The sequence below is a fragment of the Cnephaeus nilssonii genome (genome assembly GCF_951640355.1).
Source record: "Cnephaeus nilssonii genome assembly, chromosome: 6".
In the NCBI taxonomy this organism is placed as follows: domain Eukaryota; kingdom Metazoa; phylum Chordata; class Mammalia; order Chiroptera; family Vespertilionidae; genus Cnephaeus; species Cnephaeus nilssonii.
Genome location: NC_137077.1, coordinates 85,898,047 through 85,923,407, shown reverse-complemented (window position 1 = coordinate 85,923,407; position 25,361 = coordinate 85,898,047). Strand labels below are relative to the sequence as shown.

Here is a 25,361-nt window from a genome sequence, read left to right as displayed (position 1 = left end):
CAAATCGATACAAAAAGCACAGGTGGTGCTATGGGTTAGCACTGTTTAAGGGTAGGGTAGGGGGAAGGAAATCTGGCATTCTACAAGACATTATGAACACAATTCTTGCTAAATGGAACTAAATGATGTCATGGGAATGACAGGGATTTGGCTTTATATTTCTGCTAGAGGCCCGATGCACCAAATTCGTGCAAGGGGGTTGGCCCTCACAGCCCCGGCTTCGTCTGGAAGGTTGGTGTTCTGCTGTTCAGTCTAATTAGCATATTATATAGGATTTGATAGCCCAGGAATCTTTTGGCTATTCTAGCTACATCCACTTTTGTTGCAGTAGCAAACAGTTTAAAAATAGTCTTTATTAAAAAAGCTACCCCTTTCCCCCAAATACCACGATTTATAGAACAGCTAATTAATCAATCTGTTTAAAGGAAATGTAATAATTCATTGGAATAATGTATTTTGGGGCCTGGGGCAACATTTCATTTAGCTATTTGGCATGCTTAGTTTAAGGAATTAAATCAAGGATTTACTTTTTAAAAGACTTGATCACAAAAGCAAAACATATTGAATGTAATAACTTGAAAGAAATAGAAAGAATATAAAGACTGATGATACTTTGTTTTCGTAATTATACCCCCTGCGTTAATTTCCATTTTATCATTGAGGTTGGAATTTGGTAGGATTGGTTCCAAGAGTTGGCTTTGCTGCAGCTGTTACAAATTGGTCACGTTCCCATTGGCTGCAAAACTAGGAGTTGGACTAAAGTTTTTTCTGTTAAGTGTAGAGTTCAACATGAAGAGTTTGGGTCCTCCCTCCTGCCCCCAATTTCACCTTTGTCACCCTTCAGCTGCTCTCATTTCTTTTATTTTTTTTTTATTTTTTTAATGTTTGAACTATTTTATTTTTTTTATTATTTTTAAAAAAATTTCTTTATTGATTAAGGTATCACATATTTGTCCTCATGCCCCCATCAGCTGCTCTCATTTCATATGGGCCTGAGACATTTAAAGTGTGTGAACGTAGACTTGCTACCAAGCGGAGTCTCTACTGACTTGATAGAATTCTTTCAGTTTCTGGTTGTAGAAGCATATAGTAATTGCCTGAATATTTGGACCTTGCTAATGGTCTCCAGTTGGCAGAGCGACTGAAATTCTATTATCTTGTAAAAGTACATTTTATGGTGCTCATTAAGGAGCTTTAACATTTTACCTCTTCTAATCATTGGGTCAAAACATGTTTTAGAAATTAGAAGATTGATAACCTCATGTTCTTACCAAGAATAAGTATTTACTTTTTATACACTCCTGAGCCATTTTCACCCACCACGATTCCTTTTGAAATAGTTCCATTATCTAGGTTAGTAAATTCCAATAGCTCAAATGTCATTATAACCTAAAGTAGCAAGTTTACAAAATAGACTACTTAAGACTTAGACCAGTCAAAAGCAGCTTAGACCCGTTAGATTGGCTGCACTAAATTTATGATTTTGTGCTGTTTTCCTTCAGTTTTGGCAGGAAACCAAGGGCCACATTCTTGCAATCTACTTTTCCCTTCTAAATCTAAGTATTTTGGGCTTTGCAGGCCATGGGTATGTCTACAGTAAATTACTCAGCTCTGCTATTGTAGTGAGAAAATGTCCATAGACAATTTTAAACAAAGAGGCTTCTGCACTCTGATAACTTTAATTTTTACATGTCACAAAGTTGTTTTTTTTTTAAATCACTGAATGTTAACATTCTAAGTTTCTGGGCTGTTACAAACAGGTTGGGGCTAGGTTTGACCTATAGGTTCAGCTTACTTCCTCCTTGGCAATGATTGCTAAGTCACTGCTATAGTTTTAGAAGCAAATGTGTCAATACTTCCCCTTTTAAAAAGTGATACATTACTGTTACTCCAGTAACAATTAGATGAAACATTTGTATAAGTTTCTTCTTTCCCCTTTGGATTTTTTGATAAATGTATAGATCAGGTCGTTAAGCCCATTTTTTCATGTAAGATTATTGAACATTGTCACATAGAAAGTTTCAACATTTAATTTAAAAATAAAATCTGAAATATGTACAGTCTCCTTTTTAAAAAGTGAGCTTTAACAGGTAATGCTGTGGAGTGATTTTTAAAATCACTGTTACTAAAGGGACCTCCACCTGTGGCAGTATAATTTGATAGTGATATCGACTAGAGGACCATAACTTTAACACCCTCCATTTGCAATTCAAATTGATGAATTTAATAAACCCTGCAATATACATCTTTGATCACATTTTGATTGTGCAACTTGAGGTATCTCCCAAAGATGGAATTGTTGGGCGAAGGGGTTACATTTTATGTCTATAATAGTCCATTATATGGACATATTACTAACTAACCATTACCCCTTTAGGCAGGCCTGAGCATTTTATTTTCACACCTTACCATTTTAGTTGCCTTAGTACATAAATCTTAACTAAGATTTTTGGAGATTTTGTGTAGTTGATTCATCAAATGCTTTTAAGTTTCTTGGTACACATTGATAGCCAAATATTTTTATTTCACTAATTTGAATTTGAGTAAAAGTTGAAAAAATAACATTCACAATATTTATATATATATATGCCTGGCACTGGCATTTAATAACCAGGAAATGTGATGTCCAGAAGGTAGTAATCCACATATTGGGAAGAGTAACTTTTGGGGTCACAGTTAAAATTACATCAAATAGAGGAATCTGAGACTAGTTTCTGGCAAAAAAGACATGGAGCCTTTGAGTAAATTTGGGCCTTTGCTCTAAGAGGCGAGGGCCTTCTCATCTTACTCATATAACTTAGCCAATGGCATTAGTCAGGAAGGTATTGAAAATAAGTTTTGAAAAGCAAAGCAGCACCAAGGATAAAATCACTTTTCCACCAAATAGCAACATTTTATATGGAGCTGTGGAGCAAAGTATTTGGTGGGGGAAATCTTACCTTTAAATAATACTTTTGAAGATGGTGCATGTAAGTTTTTTAAAAATAAGACATTTTAAGAACTTCTGATGGGTAAACACCCAATCTCTACTCCACTAAATAGAAGTTCCTTGGGGGCAGAAACTGTTCTGTGCTATAGCATCAACGCCAGGCATAAAGCAGATCCTGAATATTATATGGGTTAAGAATTTATGGAAGTGTTGGTTGGAAACTTTGAGACAAAACCAACTATGGAAACATTCCAGCTATAACAAACTCATTAAAGATTATACTTTAATCAACTGTTTAGCCCTGTCACTTTATCTACAGAATTCTGCTTAAAGAGGTCTGTGGAGAATTCTTGTATTTCAGTGTGAAAACAATACTGGAAAATGCCAAACTTTCTCTTTGCCTACAATTTTTAAAAAAATTTATGAGAGGGAGAGGGAGAAAAGGATAGAAACACCAATGATGAGAATCCTTGATCGGTTGGGGATCAAGCCTGCAACCTGGGCATTGTGCCCTGACCAGGAATCGAACCGTAATCTTTACCTGGCTTAGGTCAATGCTCAACCACTTAGCCACACTGCCTGGGCTCCTTTCCTACAATTTAAACGAGATTTGAGCAGAACTTTTATGTAAGGACTCTTAAAGTTGTTATTGGTTGAGAAAATAAGGCTGACAGGGTACCTATAGCCAGCTACCCATTTAAACAGTAAAATAATTAAAATGATGGTATTGTGTAGAAAGCATCTGTAACACCTTACAGCAAAATAGAGTACATCAAGAGCTCTTGAAAATCATTGAAATAATTACTTAGGGCAGGGGAACAGTGCTATAAGACAGCGATAGCCGCCCTGCACCATTAGGCTACTAAGAAGATGGGAAATATCCATTGGGAGAGTAATGGCAACATCTTATTGGTGACCAGTTCCTTTTATAACCCAGTTAATCATAAAGGGAAGTGTATAAATGTACTTTTACTGAGAACATATATGACCATCAGTGGGAGAAGAGTAATGTTACTGTGGGATGCAAGACAAGTTTTTTCTTGGATGGTCTTATTTAAAAAAAAAAAAAGTACTTTATTTCCATTTTTATTTGATGTTTCCAAATATAAAAAAAAGTCAAGATTCTTACACCAATTATCTCAATGAGACCATGCAAAGCAATTCAAGTGTATACAACAATCACCCCCCTTCAGTTTTGCTTCTTTATACAACTGTGTGGTCAACACCGGAAAACTGAATAGATATCTGGTTGGAAAACTTCACCTGTAACAAAAACCAAAAACCCAACAACATGCAGGCTAGTTGCTACTTTGTGTCTACAAGTCACTTTACAAACATTTTAATTAGGAGGTACATGGGACTAAAAATTTTAGCTGTCCAATTTTATCCAAGTACCCCACAGAAAGCACAAATGACAATCCCAACACTCCCTTTAGAGGGTTGAGATAAGTAGACACTTTTTGTTATCCATAGTAGATTCAACTCTTGAGCCTGAAAACGTAGGTTTTTTTCTCTGAACAGAAATAAATCCTTAGGGCCCTTCCTTTAATTTTGCTAGACTGGGTTCTAGAAGAATAGCAAAGAATCTCATATGAAATTTAAAGTGTGACAACTGTAAATCTTCTGTTGCATCATTCAAATTTCTGCTAGTTGCATAGACTAAAGACAGCTGGTTTGCTAAATGGCACTGAAGAAATCCTGACTCGAATGGCACTACTTCGTCCAAATGTTTCTGACCAAAGAAAATTATACAACAATATTTATAGGCTCACTTTTAAGAGATGGCTGACATTAATACTGTACATATTTTACAGGTCAAATACATAGTCTAAGAGTTTATAAAATAATTTCATGCATTGTTAACTCTCAGAATGTCATGTACAAGATACCCACTTCCCCTCCCCACAAGCACTGTGACAGCATTTCAGGTGAACACAGTCCTATATACAAAAACAATCCAGTTTCTCTGCTGTGTTAAGTATGTAATTTAAAGAAACTTCAGAGATTACTGAGAACAAAAATCTTAGTCCATTGAAGATTGATAGAAAGTGTCAATCTGTGGAATTTAAACACCCAGAATATATAACCTCTGTACAAAGAAAAACAAAAATTCTGGACGATTGTGTTTGACCACACCACATAATTTAGAATGAAGTGCCAATGGTTAATTTACTCATTCCTTTGACAGCATTAACTTGTGAACTAATGTTTATATCTAGTTCATCTGCATTTATGGCACAAGATCTCATTTTATAAAGTGGCACCAATTTTCCTCAAGTGTAACAGCACTCTATTTTTAGCAGCAATTATATTTTTAAGGTTAATAATTTGTAGGACAAATGTATAACTATACTTATTTTCTACTTTATACTCGCCAGTTACAATATTTACAAAAGGCTAATGTCTACATACAGAATGATCTTGCCTTCATCCCCCACCCCACATCTTATTCAAAGGTTTTCCCTCCCACCTTATTCCTGGCCTATTTGGGGGAAATACAGGAGTTTCAGAAAAGGTACCTATATATTTTAGATAGGGTTCTTGATTTTAATACATATAAAGACAAATATAAGACAAAATAATTCTTAGTTCTGGTATGTTCCAGTGCCCCAAAAGTATGTGATATGATAAATAGTACCTATTGACAACCTATAAAAGATTAGACATTCTGAAGGTACCCTAGCAATCTAAGTCTGTAACAGTTGAACAGCAAGAAGGCCATTTTAATTGTGAAGCCGTCATCACTGACTGGCATTTGAGGTTATAGATTCCAAACCTAGGTGGGTTGGTTATCGGTGATCAACAAGTTTGAACAGGTGTCACTAAATTAAAAATCTGAAAATATATTTTTAAAAATTTACATTGAGGGAAATTTGGTTCTCAGGTATTTGGTGTAAAGAGATTATGGATAAAGGGAATTGGCAATTGGGTGTGCTAACTCAAATGCCATGAATCCAGATTTCATGATAAGATGATGTATTTGCTACATGTGTTTTGCTTACAATAAATACCTCCCTAAAAATTGCCAACTCTATAGAGTTAAAATTTTGTCTTAAAGGACTATTGAGCAATAGGGCAATTATGTTAGTGACATAATACCAGTTGTAAAAATTGAAACAAATTAGCTGGCAAATTCCTGAAAATAGCAAATTAGGTCCTTTGTCAAAACATTGGGCCATACAGAAATATTCCAAATATGAAATTTATGAATTAAAATTGTGATACTCTGAAAAAGTTTTCCTTTAATATCAAGAATTATTTTTGTAAATTCCCACAACAGAAGGATTTGTTGAATACATTAATGCTGTGAATGAGAAAACTAATTGGGGGGGTAAAACATACCCACAAGTAAGGTGATCTGACAGAAACCACAGACTGACATCAAATGGACGAAAAACCGGAAAAAAAAATGACAACCAAAATAACACGGAGGGTGGGAGGGTCGGGGCACAGTTAAGGCATCTAAAAAAAAACTCCACATGGCTTTGGCTTATTAAAATATTTTACACTATTAAAAAAAAAGATTCAAAGCATCTGAAAAACATGCAAATTGTTTGAAAACCTTGTATGGCAAATTCAGACAGTTTGCAAGCGTCATTCAGATGTTTGCCAAGGAAAACAGAGAAGCCTCTCCCCATGAGATTGCACATTCTATCTTATAGATGGCAAGCCAGAGGTCTGTGCAGCAGTTACAAACAAGGTGTTATTATCTGGGAGAGAAGGGACTGTGGAATTTCCATTGGATGGAGAACAACCCAGCTTTAGTTTTTCCAGATACTCTGCATGTACAGGCTTATGACATTGGAGAACTTTGATGGCATCTTCTACTTTGAACCACTCTCTCTTCCTTCCTGGAAAACAGTAATGACATTGGTTACTATACAATAAAGTCAAATTTAAAAAGTAAGCCATACCCTGTTAAAAATGTTCCTCACTCTTCCTTCACAAATGACTATTTTTTTGGAATGGCTTAGACAACAGTATGTTGAAGAATTCTAAAATAATTCAAATATTGATCTTCCCTTCTTTAAAGAAAGGTAACAAAAAATAATTTAAGATGAAAATTGGATATAAGTATGCAGTATTTTTTTAAAATATATTTTTATTGATTTCAGAGAAGGAGGGAAAGAGAGGGGTGTGTGTGTGTGTGTGTGGGGAGAGAGAGAGAGAGAGAGAGAGAGAGAGAGAGAGAGAAATCAATGATGAGAGAGAATTACCGATTGGCTGCCTTCTGCACGCCTCTACTAGGGACAGAGCCCACAACCCAGGCATATGCACTTGACTGGAATAGAACCTGGGACCTTTCAGTCCGCAGACCCACGCTCTATTCACGGAGCCAAACCAGCTAGGGCATATATGCAGTATTTTAATTAAGAGAATTGCGATAGCAAAAGGAAAAGGAAACTTACCTATATTAACAGAATCTTCCCAATCTTCTAATATTTCAGTGACAGTAAGAACGTAGACATACGTTCTGTGCTTTCGGTCTTGGTTCTGCTTGAATGTAAAAAGAAAAGCATTTTAATCTACAGGAACTAGTCATGTACATACTTTTAAGGGGAAAAATCAGTTGTGGCACACTGCTGATTAGCATAGCCTATTCACCAACATGGGCAAGTATACACAGTTGTATAATCCAGCACAGAAGTGAGTTTATGTAAGACAAAACATTAAAGTGGTGCAATTAGCTCCCAGTACTAAACTTTTAGCACTCTGATTTCTGTCCATCAGGTAAGTAATTAAAAGAACTACATTCCTATCCTTTTTTAAGGTCCTATTCCGTGGGGCTAATACTGATAGCCTTTCCACACCACGGAAAACTGCTTCCCTCACGACCTGTAGAGCAGTATGCCCAGTTAGTTCAGAGCATTCCCCTCAGAGGTTTACAAGACACACAAGAGCACAGCTCTATTAACTTAGACTAGGGCTTCTCAATCTTGGTCGCCCATTAGATCACCCAGAGCAAATGGTTTTTTGAGACACCAATTCAGTTTGAGATCAGGCCTAGGTATTTAAAAGCTTCCAGATGAACTATGCACAGCTAAGGTTGAGAATACCTGGGTCAACCCAATCATGGAACATTTTTAGTCCTATATTCAACCTCAACTTTACCCATATTAAAACTGCCACCTAGTCTTGTCTCTAGGTTCAAAATTAAACACAAGTTGGCCTTGAGACAAAGGGGCTCACATTTCAACTAAAGTTAGCCTTGTTTGGTACAGTCTAAGACTAGAGATAATTGCCCTAATTTTTTCTACCACAAATAACCTGAGTAATCCACTCAAACAATGTATTTTGTCTTTGGAAAGGAATAAGAACAGCAATAAAGTAGAGGCATCTCTCACAAACATTACTGTTCCTTATTCTTAAGAACTTGTTAACTCTGTGCCTGGCAAATCAATATCCTTATTAATCTATGATCACAAATTCACTGAAATCACCAGGATGAATAAGTAGGGCCATTCTAATTTTGTTATATTTCCTAATGGGAAAGTATACTGATTACCATTTTCTGTTCAAATTCTATAAAATTTAAGTTGTACTCTATAAAACAGTAAAAGCATTTAATACCATTACCTTCCCATGTTATATAAACGTTTGTTTATAATGTGAGAAGTTTCACCCTAGCCAGTTTGGCTCAATGGATAGAGCATCAGCCTGCAGAATGAAGGGTCCTGGGATCAATTCAGGTCAGGCATGTACTTTGGTTGCAGGTTTCCTGGCCATGGTTGGGGTGTGTGCAGGAGGCAACCAAATCCATGTGTCTCTCTCACATCGACGTTTCTCTCTGTCTCTTCCTCTCCCTTCCACTCTAAAAATCAATGGAAAAATATCCTCGGGTGAGGATTAACAAAAAAATGAAATAAAAATAAAATTAAACATAATGTGAGAAGTTTTTAAAATCTTGTCAGCATACTGACAAATGTGCTCTTTATACCATGGCTATTCAGAATTATAGAAAACTCAATGTTTTTTAGTTTAACCAGGAGAAAGTGCTACTTAACTGGGCAAAGCAAGTGCTGAATTCTGGGAAAGTTTGAACATTATCTTAAGAACTTTACTCCTATTTTTTGTTATTAAATTGATTGGGGTGACACTGGTCAACATGATGGAACTTTACTCAACTATTACTATATTCTGGGAAGCAATTCTACCAAGTACTGTATAATCAGAATTTTTTCTAAATTCCTGTAAAAAGGCTCACAAATAAAAATTTTATGGTTCTATCAGAAGGACTAAGCTACCCTTAAATACTATCTTGGGGGAAACAATCACACTATATCTGGTATACCATGTATCTAGGCTTGAATCTTGGGTGAATATCTATTTGAGAATAGCTTGGGCCTCATGACTTGACCACATTTCCCCCTACTTTCCACAGACTACCACTTCCAAATTCCCTCCCCATAAATTCCATTCTGCATTCAGTAATAAAGGATTATACAGATGAGAATTCTATGCTTTTAGCACCTGTTCTATGTATTCTCACACAGCCCTTTAAGGATAGTCATTCTGTATATCATCTAATGTTATATGCTGATGGTAAGGGTAAATTTCCAGACATTCTTCATAAGAGACTTAAGCCCTTAGGTGATACTGTACCTCCTGAAAAGTCTATACCTAAACAGTATCCAGTGAACCAAGAGGTAAGTGTTTCTCCATCAACTCCACTGTATTGTCATAATATGCTGTATATAACTAATGGTACAGGCAAGTTTAGTTTTTACTTCCCTCCCTCCTAATGCTTATGACTTACTTGCCTGATAGCTATAAAGGAAGAAATTATTAGTTCTCTTATCAGCAAACCAAGGATTACTTTTTTGAGAGAGAGAAAAAGAGAAAGAGAGAGAGATATCTATGTGATAGAGAAACAATGATTACTTCCTTCCCACAGGTGCCCCAACCAGGGATCAAACACGCAATCTGGGTAAGTCCCCTGACTGGGAATCAAACCCTCCACTTTTTGATGCACAAGAGGACACTCCAGCCAACTGAGCCACACCAGCCACGGCCCCAGAATTACTTTCGTAACTCACCTCAAATATGCCTAGGAGTCTGCCCAATTTTCCTTTGACTCCAGCCTATTGAAAAAAGATGAAATGTAAAAATTTTACCTTTTATAACAAAATTGATATGAAAAATACTTTCAACTTTTAAATCTAAACACATTAGCCCCTTCCACACTAAGCCTGCTTCTGTGACTTTTTTGATGTGCTGAGATTCACGACCTTGGTTTGCTATAACACACTGACTTCATTTGCTCTACATGCAACTTCCTGTTGATCAGACTTATTGCCACTTATTAAATAAGAAATGGCAAGAGCTGATCAAAAGTTAACTCCCTACAAATTTAGGACAAACTTCCTGAATGAAAACAGACTTTTCTCTGGGAACTGATAAATACTCCTCCCCCTTCTTACATTTAGGCCAATCTTCCTTTAGTCACACACCTCAGGAGGTACAAGTCCTTCTACAGGCAGAGTCCTTATTACGGTTACCAGGAGTGATTGGAATGTCAGTGTGAACTAATAGACTGGTACATGCTTGTCTTCTCTATCTCAAATGTGTTCTTCCCTTAGGAAGCCACTAATCCTTCAAGACCCATCTCTATGAAACCTCCAAGTACACACCAAGGCCCAATGAAAGCTTTAACATTATTTTCCCATTTATACTCTTAACTGCTGTTCAATAACTTTTTGTGGCACTTACTATGCTGTTTTGCTTGTGAGTAAAAGCAAGTGGTATATCATCACGTGTAAGAAGACAAGCAGGCCATGTATGCTTTTGAGCGTGTGCGTGCACCATTTTATTGAACTTACAGACAAAACAAGTAAAATAAAAACAAATTTGTTACTTATTTACTTGAAAAAGAATCATAGCATATGATTAATATCTCTTTATGTTTTTGCTCAGTGTAATACTAACTATGCTCTGGGCAAGGCCATCATGTTATATATTGATCACTGATCAGACTTATTGTTATGCAAGTCCATGTTCCACATTGATGTTAGCTCTATTTTATCAGGTAGAAAAAATATATGCTTAGTAAAATACTAGATATAGTCACATGCTTTAAAATGTTAAACTAGGCAACAACAACAAAAATCACCTATGTGACTTGCCTCCTTGACTTCTCCTCAGTGTATATAACAAAGTCCCTTGTTTGTGAACCAGAAGGCTGTCTGTAAAACTCCAAAATATAGTTTATGTGAAAAGAGAAATTACAAACTACTGTTCACCTCACCTCTTCATAAACCTCCCTCACGGCAGCACCGCCAGGCTCCTCCTCGGGCTCCATTCCTCCTCCTGGGACAATCCATTGGTCTGGGTACCGACTGCTGCTCACCAACAGCACCTGAAAGAACCACCATAACCATATATAAGCAACATTCTAAATCCTTTACAAGATTGTAAATCTCTTCTAGACTAACCTACTTTTAAATTTCATTAAAATTATTAGAACACATTATAGTACAAAAAAGCAGTTGACAGTCTTTGTAAACACCATCTCTGAATTCAGAATTCAACAATAACAAGATCTCACCACTAAATAATTCTTACCTAATTAAATCATGTAAGCTGTTAGATTCAGTTAGTAAAACTCTCCAATTTTTAGATATCAACAAAGATAAAAGCAAGAGACTTAGTATTTTAGCACCAGAGCTGTACACCCTGAGGTTTGTGGTCAGATCTATTATTCTTCACTTACATTATCTTACTATTTTTTCAAATGTAAGGATATGTAACCATAGGCAGGTCACCTATAAAATGTAAGAATATTCATAAGATAACAGATGCTGTGAGAAAGGAACAGGGAAATTCATGTAAAGCCAATGCTGGGTAAAGAATTTTTATTACCTTTTATGCTTTTTTGCTTAAGATTAGACAGAGGCCCCCTTCATATTCTAAATCTATGTAAATTAGAAAAAGTTGCTCCATTTGATAACAGGCAGTTTTAATTTATGATCTAGCAAAGGGTTGTCAAGCTATGGCCTACTGCCTGTTTTTATACAGTCTGTGAACTACAAATGATTTTTACATTTTTAAATTATATGAAATTCAAATTTCAAATGTTCATAAATAAAATCTTATGAGAATCCAGTCATTCATATTTTACATATTATCTGTGAATGTTTTTGTGCTACAACTTGAATTGAGTAGTAGTGACAGAGATTATATGGCCTGCAAAGCCGAAAATATTATCTGGCCCTTTACAGGAAAAGTCTGTGGACTCCAGTCAAGAACATCATTAAGCTTGAGATGTGCAAACACTTAAAAAACACACAATAGCTATTATCACAGAGTATCTTAGAAGCTCACTATTTTTAAAATTTTCAAGTATGTAGTACCTGAAACAAGTATTACATATCCATGTTATAAATGAAAAATTTATGAGCTAAGTTAGGTTGAAATTCACCCAAGTAAAAAAAAAAAAAGTCTATGATAAATAACCAAATGACGTTTATTAAGATAACAGATGTCTTAACTGACCTGAAAATGTTACCTTAGTATATTGCCTTCAAGTAAATATAAACAGTTCTCACAAGATAAATCAATTTAGAGTAAAGTTTAATCCCCTGTGTGGGTCCTGATATTTTGACATGCATGCCAGTTGCTTTCTCTGCCCAGCTCCCTCCCTCCGACCAGAGGAACTGATGGCCTGAAGAGTTCACAGACAGCACAATATTCACCTCCTACTTGAGTAAGCTGCCAGCAACTCAACCTGCCCCAACTGTAAAGTTCCAGGCTGACAGTAGTTCGGCAACTCCCAGCTTTCCCCTAGAACCTCTAAAATGTTGAAGTAGAAGATATGGTAATACCGATTCAGGCACATAACTTCAATTTGAATAAAGCAGACAACTTCACCATCACCGCAGAACAGTGATCAATTAATGCTGAAGGGGTCTGAACATTGTTTCTCTCATTGATCTGGATAGGACTCTATTGCTCCCACCAGCATCATTCCTTCAAGTAAATAACTGACAGAACAGTGGCAAATCCAGAGAGAGAGCACTGTAAATTGACACAATGGTTGACAAAGCCTTAGCTAAAACAGAAAATACTAATGGCTGACATTGAGGGTACCACCACGTCCAAATACAGCAATTTTGGTGAAATAAAATGAAATGTCTTAAATGTAAGCTTTCTTAAAAAACAACAACAAACAAAACATTTAAAAAAAATTTATTTCATAGAGAAAGGGAGAGGGAGAGAGAGAAACATGAGAGCGAATCATTGGCTGCCTCCTGCACACCCCCCACTGGGGATAGAGATGAAACCAGGCATGTACCCAGATCAGGAATCAAACGTGACCTCCTGGTTCATAAGTCAACACTTAACCACTGAACCACACCGGCCAGGCTAAGCTTTCTTAAGTATTAGCAAATAGGGCTTATATATCAAAATTGGAATTAAAGAGCCAAAATAAGCAAATCGAGCAAGAACCTATGGTATTCAAAGGCTCTGGCCCTAGCACTAGCCGGTTTGGCTCAGTGGATAGTGCATTGGCCTGCAGACTGAAGGGTCCCAGGTTCGATTTTGGTCAAGGGCACATATTTTGGTTGCAGGCTCGATCCCTATGAATGTGGGAGGCAACCAGTCGATGTTTCCCTCGCTCTCCTTTCCACTCTCTCTAAAATTAAATGGAAAAATATCCTCAGGTGAGGATTAACAACAACAAAAAAGGCTTTCGCCCTATTATCAAGACTGGCAAATGAATGTTAAGTTTTTAAGTTAAAACAAAAATGCTTAAGGTACACACAAGCATTATATCTTGCAACAAAGGAAAAATAAATGGTAATTACTGGTCTTGGCTGCAGAGTTGGAGGCCTCTTTTCCTCGTCTGGGTTAGGGATAATCTGGTTTCTATTGCCTGGATGAAATTCTTACTACACAATTCTATGCTGTCTAAGCAACGTCCTTGATTACCTTCATAATGGGACAGAATTGTACAGGTGGCTAGCCACCAGAAAAGTACATCTTCATTTAGTAAATAGATGGTTTCAAAACCATAGATATTCATGTTTGAGTCCTAAAAACATAAAATTCAGTGTCATGTATCTATGTTAATGACTGTTATATTCCAAACTAGAGGCCCGGTGTACACCAGTGGGGTCCCTCAGCCTGGCCTGCAGACATCCCCCGAGGGGTCCCAGATTGGGAGAGGGTGCAGGCCAGGCCAAAGGACCCCACTGGTGCATGATTGGGGCTGGGGAGGGACCACAGGAGGGCTCCAGGGCGTGTCCAGCCCCATCTTGCCCAGTCCTATCAGCCAGACCCAAGCAGCAAGCTAACCTACAGGTTGGAGCATCTGCCCCCTTGTGGTCATTGCACGTCATAGCGACTGGTCGAAAGGGCAAATGAATGGTGGACACTTAGCATATTAGGCTTTTATTATATAGGATTTGTCTAAGATAAAAGCTAAATTACATAAGATTAATAATGTAGGAAAACCCCATTAGTATAGTCTGCATCTGCTTTTCTGAAACTAACACTTAAGCTTCCAATTTAATACCAAATCTTTATCTACAGGACATCATTAACATGACTAAACTTCTCTTCCAAAGTCAGTGACATGGAACCCCTGTATGGTTCAACATCTCCCTTCATAAATTACTGTTTAGAAAGCCTCAAGAAAACAGGCCCATATATGTTTTGGACAAATGATTTAGCTGAAACCAAGAACTTATTGTGCACTGACATTCCAAAAATGATTAAATTGGATCAAACTATTAACTTAAAATGCATCTTTCAAAAAAAATGATCATTCCCTAACCAATTTGGCTCAGTGGATAGAGCATCGGCCTTCGGACTCAAGGGTCCCAGGTTCGATCCTGGTCAAGGGCATGTACCTTGGTTGCGGGCACATCCCCAGTAGGGGGTGTGCAGGAGGCAGCTGATCGATGTTTCTCATGGATGTTTCTAACTCTCTATCCCTCTCCCTCTCTGTAAAAAAACAATAAAATATATTTTTTAAAAACTTTAATTTAAAAAAAATGATCAATTTAAATTAATAATACCTGTGTACAGAAATGATCAATGTCTGAATTACTAGCTTAAGAGATTTGCTAAAGAGTCTTTGGTGATGGTACAGATTTGAAAACCAGCATGTTTCATTAAGTACTTGCCTACTCATCTTCAGTACTGGGAGTTCAAATGAGGTCATGGCCAGAACTGTTTTGTAGAGCAGAGGAGGGCAAGGGGAGGGTGGTAATGCAAGAGCAAAGAACTGAGGGATATACTCCATAGACAAGAGTAGATAGAACTATGGCATGGGTTTGCCATGGCAGAAGAAATCAATCTGAGCAGCATAAGCAAAGTCAAGGACAATTAAAACCCCTCTAACACACCTGGCCAGTGTGGCTCAGTGATTGAACGTTGACCTATGAACCAGTAGGTCACAGTTCTGGGTCAGGGCACATGCCCAGGTTGTGGGCTTGATTCCCAGTGTGGGGCATGCAGGAGGCAGCCGATCAATGATTCTCTTTCATCACTGATGTTTCTAAATCTCCTTCCTTTTCCCTTCCTCTCTGAAATCAATAAAAATGTGTTTAATGGAAAAAAAACAACAACCCTCCAATGCACTGGAAGAATCTAAACCTATAGAACTGCATCCCAAAGTATTATTATTCAGTAGTCTCTCCCCCAAAGCCATCTAAACTTTTCTAGAATAGCCTCAATCTACTAGGATCTATAATATAGCATTAGCATGCCAACTTGCTCTGAAAATGGTATTAGTGAAGAAACAAAGGCTATAAAAGGTTATTCAGTAAGGATATATCAACAGCTAACAGAACCATACATGTAATTCATAGGTTTTAAATTTCTTTTCAACTATCTTTCTGGGTATATTACACTTTGTATAGCCAAAATAATGACAATTTGTCACTAAAGTGACAAGAAGACAGAGGAAAGTAGGCATTCAATGTTCTGGATAAGCCAGAGCCAAGACCAGAGAAAAGTTTATAAAAAAGAGGCTTGTCAACCCACCAGACTGCAGAATTAAGACTTGAATCGCACTCAAACTCTAAAGCCAATGCTGGTAGAGTGGTGAAAAGTGAAGACATTCTTCCTCTTCGATCCAACCTAACCACCTCCATATAAGCATTCCTCCTACTACACTAATAGCCCTTACCCCTCTTTGCATGTATCGATGATTATCAGAATAAAACACCACTCACCTGGCACTGTTGAAAAGACATTTCTCACATTTGTCTTTTTCTTAGATGCTAATGTTTTAAACATTTGGAATAGAAGTATTTCTCATTTTAAGTAGTGACAGTGGTCAACTTGGAAACAGCCCCGAGTCTGTGAATTAAAATGATCTACATTATTGAGTCTGTGCCTTACACTGCCCAACAAATTCTTCTCATTGGGGAGATGTAAGAAGAGCATGTAAACTCCCCTTTGGCTCAGTGGTTGGAGGGTTGGCCCAAGGACCAAAGGGTCAAGGGTTCAGATTCCCAGTTAGAACACATGCTTCAGTTACAGATTAGAACCCCAGCCCCCATCAGAACATGTGTGAGAGGCAACCAATCGATGTGTCTCTCTCACATAGATGTTTTTCTCTCCCCTCTCCCCCCGCCTGCCTCTCTCCCATTCTCTAAAAATCAATTGAAAAAATATCCTCGGGTTTGGATTAAAAATAAGAGCATATAAACTAAAAGTGCAGTTCAAATTCTATGCAATTCAGTTATGCCTCCAGAGGCTGGAGGTACATGGGATAACTAGTCCTCTCCAGCCAGTGGCTCCAAATTGCCCTTTGTTTCACCTGCTATCTGCAGGCATAGATGTAGAGGTGAGTGACATTTCCCTGTGTTTAGAAAATGCTACTTTTGGATCTTTATTTCATTTTGATGAAGTGGTCTCCATTTGAATCAGGTATTTCCAAAGACTTAAATCTCTGAGGAAGTATGAGTCCCAGAATATACCTCTGAAAAAGGTGGACCACCTGAAGATTCTACACGTAAAAATGCTAGTAGAGACTTAACTAACTGCACTGATATTTTTTATTATAATTGTTTTTATTTATTAGAGCTCAGGTTTTAGAGTTGTATAGGTTTTAGACTCTACTTTCCCCATAAGCCTTAGTTTCAGTGTATGATTCCATAGAACTCAGACATTTTGGGACATATACATTCAGGATTCTGGAAGACATTGCCCCTGGTTTAGGAAGCTTAAAAGCTATTGAGAGCAGTAAATAAAAATGGAAGGCAGCCCAGGAGGCAGGTGAGTCTCCTCCCCACTCTGTGGAAGCACTGGTACAGTGTGTGTCTCTGGGGCATGGGGGAAGTAGCTGTGCATTCCCCTTCCCTCAGCTCTGCCTGCTCCCAACAATAAATTGCCCTCTCTTTAAAAAAAGCCAGTTCTTAATTAAGACTATTTTCTCAATGTTTTCCACTCACAACTGTGCCTGGATCCCAACCAGAATCAAGTCATTTCTCCCTTTAGCACTCTATCCTATTTTGCTGCCAGATCATTCTCAACCTTGAATACATCTAAAAGCTCAATGTTACTTGTTTGAAACTAAAAGTTCTTTTCTTACCTAGATATTCTTCAGACTTACATTTAAGATGCTCTGTTTTTCAACTATTTGTCCTATGCTGTCCTAAACTGTAGTCCAACCAGACCACAGCAACACCCAAGTCTTGCTCTGTGATGCTTGGTTCTTCCTTACCCACTAGCTGCAATACAACTCCAAATGACTCACACTCAACCGTGGAGTAGCTGCTGGCACTTTCACCCTACCACCCTCCCCTTTTATCAGTCATTTATCTAACCTCCTGCTATAGACTATGTTCCTTAGGAGCAGACACTTGATCTTTGCATCCCTGTTAAAACTATCAAACATGTAAATACAGTATGTTCAAAGGAATCTTTTTTTTTTTTTACATTTTGTGAATGTATTCACAAAAGAACAGTATCCCAACTACACTATGGGACATGTACTTGTGGGCTTGTCAGAACCCCAACTGCCAAAACTTAGGGTGAGTCCACAAAGAAGCAACTAGCTGAAGAGAAGATGATCAAATGAACACAGATTTAGAAGAACCTGAGGTCAAAATGATCTGCCAGCTTCTGTGACCTTGATAAATTACTTCTGCTGCCTAATTTCTGCCTATAAAAATGTAATGTTTATAACTTAGTTCACAAAGCAGAAAAACATAAAATGAACAAACACATAAAACCACCCTAAAGAAGACTGATTTGTTAGAACAACCTTCTTTCCTACAACAACCTGTTCAAAAGTAAGGGCTACTTGAGAACTCCTCAGTATAGGGACAACCATACCATTGCACTGCATAGTTTTTTGGGGTCAAACAGCAATTACTATTTTAATTTACATTCTGTAAACATATCATAAAATACAGCATACATTTAAATCTCCCACCCAGGATCTAGGTGTTCTTAACCCAGTGGGGGAAACGAAATCTCATCTATCAGCTAGAGAGAGGGGAGTTCAGGCTGGCTTGTATTCTAGTCTTGGAAAGCTAGCAATGTAATTTCAACAGAATGGGAAAAATTCGTAGCAAAGCACCAAGATGCCCAGGCAAGGTAACTAACAGGGTTCGTTCTATAAATATCGTATTATAGAAGGATCCCCCAACTGTACACAACTACAGAAATGAAGATAATCCTGAAGTACTAAACCAAGTATTAAAAGTGGCTATGCATTTCAGAGAATTCAGAGCCTTCCCATATTCTCTAACAAAGTGATTCATTTGGCTTCTCAACTCAGAAATGATAAAATTTACAAAGTTTTATGTAATGGATTTATCTAATAAGTTCTCCAAATCTTGCTCCTTACACTTCATTTTATCTATTGGCACCAATCTCTTGACTCAAATAGAGGCTAGTAATTTAGCATTTATTACAATAAAAATAATTCCCCATCACAAAAAGACCTTGTTTATTTGCTAAGGCAACTTCTGAAGTTCTCAGACTTTGCTTTACCCATTCACACACTATAGACCATTTCAATTTTCTCCCATTTCCCATATTTTCCCTAGAGCTTGTGTTTTACAAAACCTGGATTCCAAGTTCAGGTTATGACCAGACTTCAAAGTCACTACTTTCAGGAAAACCTCCAAGCTCAGCCTCACAAAATCTCACTCATTCAGCAAATAGTGTGCACCCAATTGCTATGAGCTGGGACCAGTGATCTGACTACCTCTTCTTAATTAGTCAGTACTTATGCTCTGCAACTGTCTTCTCACCTATAAACCAACACTAAGCGGGTTAAATGTAACAAAGTTAAAAGTCTTTAGGCAATGCCTCCATATTATAATCACTCAACTAAGAATGTGACTACACAATAGTGAGCAGATTAGACAAGATCCTTAACCTATTTTGATTACTTTGGGCTATTATGTTTTATCCTCATGTGGTCCTTCCCTCAAGGACCTTCTAATCTTTTATCTTTTTTAATAGAATACATTTCATGCTTGATTTTATTACTTTGTAAAATGTTAAAACACCTTTCCCCTTTTACTTTCGAGCTCTCCTAAGTAGGCCCAGCTCAGACACAGACCAATTTCTTCTGAAAATGTAGGTTTAACACTTAAAGACCCCCGCAACTGAGCACTGATATCACTAAAAAGCTTGCTTTTTAAAAATAAATAAATAAATAAATACAGACAAAACAAGACTTGGAAGAGAACCATTTTGAAGCACTTTGATTTTTGTTAACATGCTAAGAACTGGGTGTACACAATGTCACACTCCGCCTAACTACAGGGACTAGCAATAAGGAAGCCATTAGATTCCCATCTCCAGCTTTAGCCTGGTATTTTATTGTGCACATTCTGAGCAGAACTCAGAATGCTATTCGCCCCCCCCCCCCCCCGTCTCTAATCATTTTAGAGTGGAAATGCTAAAAAAATTCTTGCCCTAAGCAAAATATTATTGCCCTTAGCAAATTTAAAGCAGTGAGCCATTTTTAAATTAAGCAGATGTAACTGAAATAAGTAAGAACTGCCCAAGAGGGAAACCTCAAGGACCTCACTATCAACCCAACGCAGCTGGACCAATTCTAGATTGACTGCTTCCTCTTAGGACAAGACAGACAGCTCCTCTCCAGATGTCAAACCAAACACGGCCAAGTCAAAAAGCTTTTGATGAATATGCCGAGAGCCAGAGACTGTCTGGAAAATGGCAACTCTGCCCCCACCTCTAGTCCACCTCCCTTCTGGCGTTATTCCACGTACTTCACTAACCGTTTCTCTGCAACCAGACAACTTAAAAAAAAAAAAAATCAAGTATAATTATGACAAGTGCATAGGAGTTCAACGAGCCGCTTAAAAGTGAGGCTAACAGAACTAGACCGAATGGGCTTTTATTTGAAAGCTCGGGGTCTGTTCGGCTAGTCCACAAACCAGCCTCGATTTCACCCGAAACCGCAAACTGTTGTCACACAGAAGGAGAATGTAAGGGGCAGGAAGGCTAGAGCGGCAACACTCACGCCATTTCCACTCCCTCCATTAGCACTCGGATTCCTCGGGCTTCACGCTCGGTTCGCACGTTAAGATGGTGACTGGCTAGGCGCGACCGGACGGCGGGGCTCCGCGGGGCCGGGGCGGCTGGGCCTCCGGGGCGCACCACGTCCCGGCGGCGGGAGGTCAGGCTGGGCGAGCCCCTTTGTCTCTTCTATCAGCCCAGAGGAAGGAAGGAAGGAAGGAAGGCGGGAGGGAGGGAGGGAGGGAGGCCGGGCGGGAGGGCGGAAGGGGGGCTAATCCCTCCCGGCCCGGCAGCCAGACGGAGGGCCGGGCGGGGCGAGGGGAGAGCTGGGGCACCCCCTCCGGCCCGGCGCCCCGCGGGCGGTGCGCGCCGGCCTCACCTCGTCCTCCTGCTCGCTCCGGAAGCACAGGCACGCCGCCCGCTTCTTGAAGCCCTCGCGGTCGTAGGTCCGCGTCTGGTTGGGCTTGAACTTCATCATAGAGGCGGGTTCTGGCGGCCGCTGCTCCTCCAGACGCCGCGGCGGGGGCCCGGCCGCCGCCACCCCGCCGGGGAGTGGGGCCGAGGCGAGTCGGGCGCAGGGGGGTCGGGAGGCGAGGCGGCGGCGCGGGGTGGGCAGCAAAGCCGGTCAGTCCCGGAGCCGGCGGCCGCTCCGACGCGGGGCAAGGCGCGAGCGCGGGTCACTGGAGCCCGGGTGCCGGGGAGGAAGCGCCGCCTCTGCTCCGGCGTCCGCCGCTCTCCATGGAGCCCGCCGCCCGCTCGCTTCTGCTCCCTCCTGTCGCCGCCGCCGCCGCCGCCACGCGAAGAGCGAGGCTCGAGGGTCGCACCACGAGGAGACAGTTGCGGAGACTCGCTCGGACTGGACGACGGCAGCGCCGCCCCCGCCCCTGTTTAAGCGGCCCGCGCATGCTCCGCCCCGCGCGGCAACGCGCCTGCGCGCCGCCCAGAGCGGGGCGGGGGGAGGGGAGGGGAGATGGGAGCGGGCCCGCCTCGCCGCTCGTGAATCGGCTTCGGGGATGGTGCTCCCGCCGAGCGCGGGAGGGCAGGGCCCGCTGCAATGCCAGTGAATGGAAAGAAGCGAAGACCCCTTCCTCCCTGTTTATCAACGCTGCGGCTTTGCCCGGAAGGACCTTACATACCGTCCCCGAGAGAGGGACCCTAACTCCGTGCAGCCTCGGCAGAGCTGCGCCCCGGGAGGACGGGCCCGGAGGCGCCGCGGCGAACGCGGGCTCCGCAGTGCCTGGGGAGACGCGTCCACAATTCGCCCGGGGAAGTGGGGAGAGAAGAGAATGAAGGCCTAGAGAGGTGAAGAGGTTTTCTTGTGTTTTCCAGAAGAAAGGGAGAAGGAAAATCCCTCCCACCCACCCCCTTTTTAAATTTGTGGTTGAGCAGTCGTTTGTATTCTGTGAAACGTCAGCTCAAGCTTAAACATTTCTTCAAAGAATCGGCCCTCTCCAGAATGCCTTTCTTAATGCTGGCAATGGCTAATATTTACTAAGTGGTTTTCTTGTGTGTCTTATGCTGAGTAACAGGTAAGCTAGATCCTGGGGCCACAACACTAAATATAGTGGGATGCCTGCTATTTGAGAGCGTAAATCTCCCAGGGCCTTGGGACAAACAGCCTTTAGATTTCAGAGTGTCACACGGGGGCTAAGATAGGCGCCACAAAGCCTGTGGTTAATGAAGCTAATCCACTCCATCCTGCCCTTTCCCGGAGGCCCGGGCTGCTTAGATCCAGGCGCCTCTGAATGTTCGTTTCTCATTCCTGGAGGGCCTACTGTGTGCAAAGCACTGACTGCCAAAACCAGCCCCTACCCTTCCAGGATCGTAGGCACCTGCGAGCAGATAGTCAAATATGAAAACAATCATACTAGTACCTGTTAAACGACAAGTGTCCTAAGGGTCAAGGTGGTAGAGGGTGTCGCAAGGATATGTGACCAGATCTGCAAGTCCGAAAAGGTTTCCTGAGGCAGCCTGGTGGTGGCCGAGTGCTGAAGGAGGAAGAGGAGCTAAGTAGACCAAGAAGAGCCTGGTGAACTCTCAAGGCTGAGGGAACGGGGAATTGTGCAATGTCCAGTAGAGGAGGGAGTGAGGGGAGCCTGTAGAAATGAAAGAAAAAGTCAGCAGACAGGGTGGGGAGAGCTGGGGTCTATCTCTGTCCCAGAGGGGTGTGAGGCCTGACCATTCAGAACCTGGAGGCTCTTGGAGAGCTTGGAGCAGTGCATTGGTCTGTCTTCCTGTTCGAGACTCCAACCTCCTTTAAGTTCAGGACTTACGTGCTAACTCAATTTCTTACCCCCGGAGCCTAGCAGATGCAACTTTGTAAAATGAGTTAATGTTGAATTAAGTGATTTAAGAAATGAAGTTTTACCACAACACAATTAGAAATCTTATCAACTCTGTGCAGGCATTTTCTAAGCCTTAGCTTTCTTATAGAAGCCCCTGAAGTTTATTTCCACATTTACAAACAGGAACACAACACGTCTAGCTGTGGACTCCAGTATAGCTAATATGCAAATATTCTTTTTAGATAATTGGTTGCAACTGATAAAAGTAATTAATTTCACTATAGTGACAGTGAAATAAGTGACAAAGAAGATTAAGTTTCTCCTTAAAACTCTTCAGCCCGGCTGGTGTTGCTCAGTGGTTGAGCATTGACCTATGAACCAGGAGGTCACGGTTCGATTCCTGGTCAGGGCACATGCCTGGATTGTGGGCTCGATCCCCATTGGGGGGTATGCAGGAGGCAGCCAATCAATGATTCTCTCTCATCATTGATGTTTCTATCTCTCCCTCTCCCTTCCTCTCTGAAATCAATAAAAACATAAAAAAAAAGAAAAAAAAATTCTTCAAAGGTCTGGCTTCTAGTGGACATTTAATAAATACTAGTTGATTAAATGTTGGTTCACTCAAGTCATTCCCATTTAGTACTTACACGAGGTGAGGCACGAATCAGAATTAACTGAGGAGGAAAGAGGAAGATGCCTGGAACCAACTCCATGATGGGGAGGCGGGCGGGGCGGTAAGCAGCAGTATCCCAGTGAGCATGAGCAGGGGGCCACCTGCTTCAGGTTCCAGACCATTGGATGTAGTTCAAAAGACATGTATCAATTACTATATGTAGCTTTTCTCACCTCTCAAATAGGTGTATGGTTTATACCATCTGGTATAAGAACACAGTGGGTCTGAAAGTGCTTTAAAAGGATCAAGCATTTAAAGCAGGGGTGGGGAACGTCCAGCCCCATATAAGGCCGGATAAATCATTTGGTCTAGCCCTGCCAAGGCAACTGCAGGTGGGACTTGAAATTCAATAAATCTAGGAGCTTTTTTTCATAGCAACAAATTTTTATTAAGTGAATTATATTAAGCGAATGATGTTATAAATATCCTAATGGCCCTTGGCAGAAAAAGGTTCCCCACCCCTGATTTAAAGGAACATAAGATTAAAAAATATATATATTTTCATTGATTTCAGAGAGGAAGGTAGGAGAGAGAAACATCAATGATGAGAGAGAGTCATTGATTGGCTGCCTCCTGCACACCCCCTACTGGGGATTGAGCCAGCAACCTGGGCATGTGCCCTGACTGGGAATCGAACCTTGACCTCCTGATTCGTAGACCGACGCTCAACCACTGAGCCATGCTGGCCGGGCAACATAAGATGTTATTAACAGAATATTTTCACTGGAGACCTCTCCCTCTTCTCCCTTTCCTCAAGGAGTCGAGAGAGGTGTAATGGAGAGGACCAGGTGCTTGGGGAGAGCTATGAATTTTCATGCTGTGAGGGAGGAGGTTTTAATTTAAAAGGAATTCTGCAACAAATGATTTAAACTGAATAACCACTTTCCCCCCTTTTTTGTTGATTAATTTATTAGATTTTTGCTATTATTTAAGAGGGACCCAACAGAAAAGGAAACTTGTCTGACCAAAATGAGAAAATAGCCAAAACCGGTTTGGCTCAGTGGATAGAGCTTCGGCCTGCGGACTGAAAGGTCCCAGGTTCGATTCCAGTCAAGGGCACATACCTTGGTTGCGGGCACATCCCCGGTAGGGGGTGTGCAGGAGGCAGCTGGTCGATGTTTCTCTCTCATCGATGTTTCTAGCTTTCTATCCCTCTCCCTTCCTCTCTGTAAAAAATCAATAAAATATATTTTTTTAAAAAAAGAGAGAAAATAGAGAAAGGTGGAATTATAAATGCTAGGTCTTCATTTTCCTGTGTAAGTTCCCAGATAGTATTGCCAAGCACATATTATGCATAAAAAATGCACTTAGGCACCGTCCAAAGCTTAGATCAGATCCAGCCAGATCACAGTTGAGATAGACAGGCGGAAGCTTGTTTTTTTTTTCTTCGGGGCTGGTAAAGACTGGGTTACACCAGTCGGTTCCCTTGGGGATCAGAGTCCAATTTCAGGTTAATCTCCGTTTAGTTCATTTACCACAGTATTGTCTTACCTAGAACTTAATATACACAGTCATTTCTTGTACTTTTTTCCAATATTTGGAACCTCAGCAAGGGAAACTTGAACATTGCCCAGGCAAGGTACTGCTTTTCCCAGGTTCCTTTTAACAATGTAGCAGAGTATCTGGGAGAGAGAGATAGAAACATCAATGAGAAACATCAAAATGATGGGCTGCCTCCTTCACAGCCCCTCTCCCCTCCCAGGGATGAACCTGAAACACGGGGCATGTGCCCTGACGGGGAATCCTACTGGTGACCTCGGAGTGCATGGGTCGACTTGTAGTCACAGAGCCACACTGGCCAGGTGTAACCCACCTTCTTAACTCCTACACTGTTACTGTGAGCTCCCTCCGCTTCCTCTGCTGCATGGCAATGTAATATGTCTGTGAATGTATTATTGTTTGCATTGTGTCATATTCTAACACTGGGTTTTCAGTTTTGAAGTGGAAAAGATGTTTTGTTTAAGGTTCTTAAGAGATGTTCCTTATGGTGAGAGTCTGATTTCCTATCACCTAAAGT

The 25,361-nt window shown here is 40.4% G+C and overlaps 1 protein-coding gene across 3 annotated transcripts; it reads right to left on the bottom strand.

The window, feature by feature from the left end:
- Nucleotides 1–3,999: 3,999 nt before the first annotated feature.
- Nucleotides 4,000–21,514, bottom strand: NUDT4 (nudix hydrolase 4). 3 transcript variants are annotated; one of them, XM_079774238.1, is made up of 5 exons: nt 20,766–21,514; nt 11,175–11,285; nt 9,967–10,011; nt 7,339–7,426; nt 4,000–6,780 (listed from the first exon to the last, which is right to left on the bottom strand). In XM_079774238.1, the coding sequence occupies exons 1-5, from the start codon at nt 20,862–20,864 to the stop codon at nt 6,581–6,583; spliced, it is 543 nt and encodes a 180-aa protein (XP_079630364.1). In that variant the 5' UTR covers nt 20,865–21,514; the 3' UTR covers nt 4,000–6,580. The 3 variants fall into 3 exon arrangements, with proteins under 3 accessions (XP_079630364.1, XP_079630365.1, XP_079630366.1); XM_079774239.1 differs by having other exon boundaries at nt 7,339–7,423; nt 20,766–21,513; XM_079774240.1 differs by lacking the exon at nt 20,766–21,514 and adding an exon at nt 20,393–20,759.
- Between the last annotated feature and the right edge of the window lie 3,847 nt (nt 21,515–25,361).

Bases quoted from the DNA above. Each gene is read 5' to 3' on its own strand.
- NUDT4 (XM_079774238.1), bottom strand. From the start codon at position 20,864: ATGATGAAGTTCAAGCCCAACCAGACGCGGACCTACGACCGCGAGGGC. The intron at 7,427-9,966 runs GTGAGTTACGAA...TTTACATTCAAG, and splicing joins GACTCCTAGGCATATTTGAG to CAGAACCAAGACCGAAAGCA. The intron at 6,781-7,338 runs GTAAGTTTCCTT...ACTGTTTTCCAG, and splicing joins GGAAGATTCTGTTAATATAG to GAAGGAAGAGAGAGTGGTTC.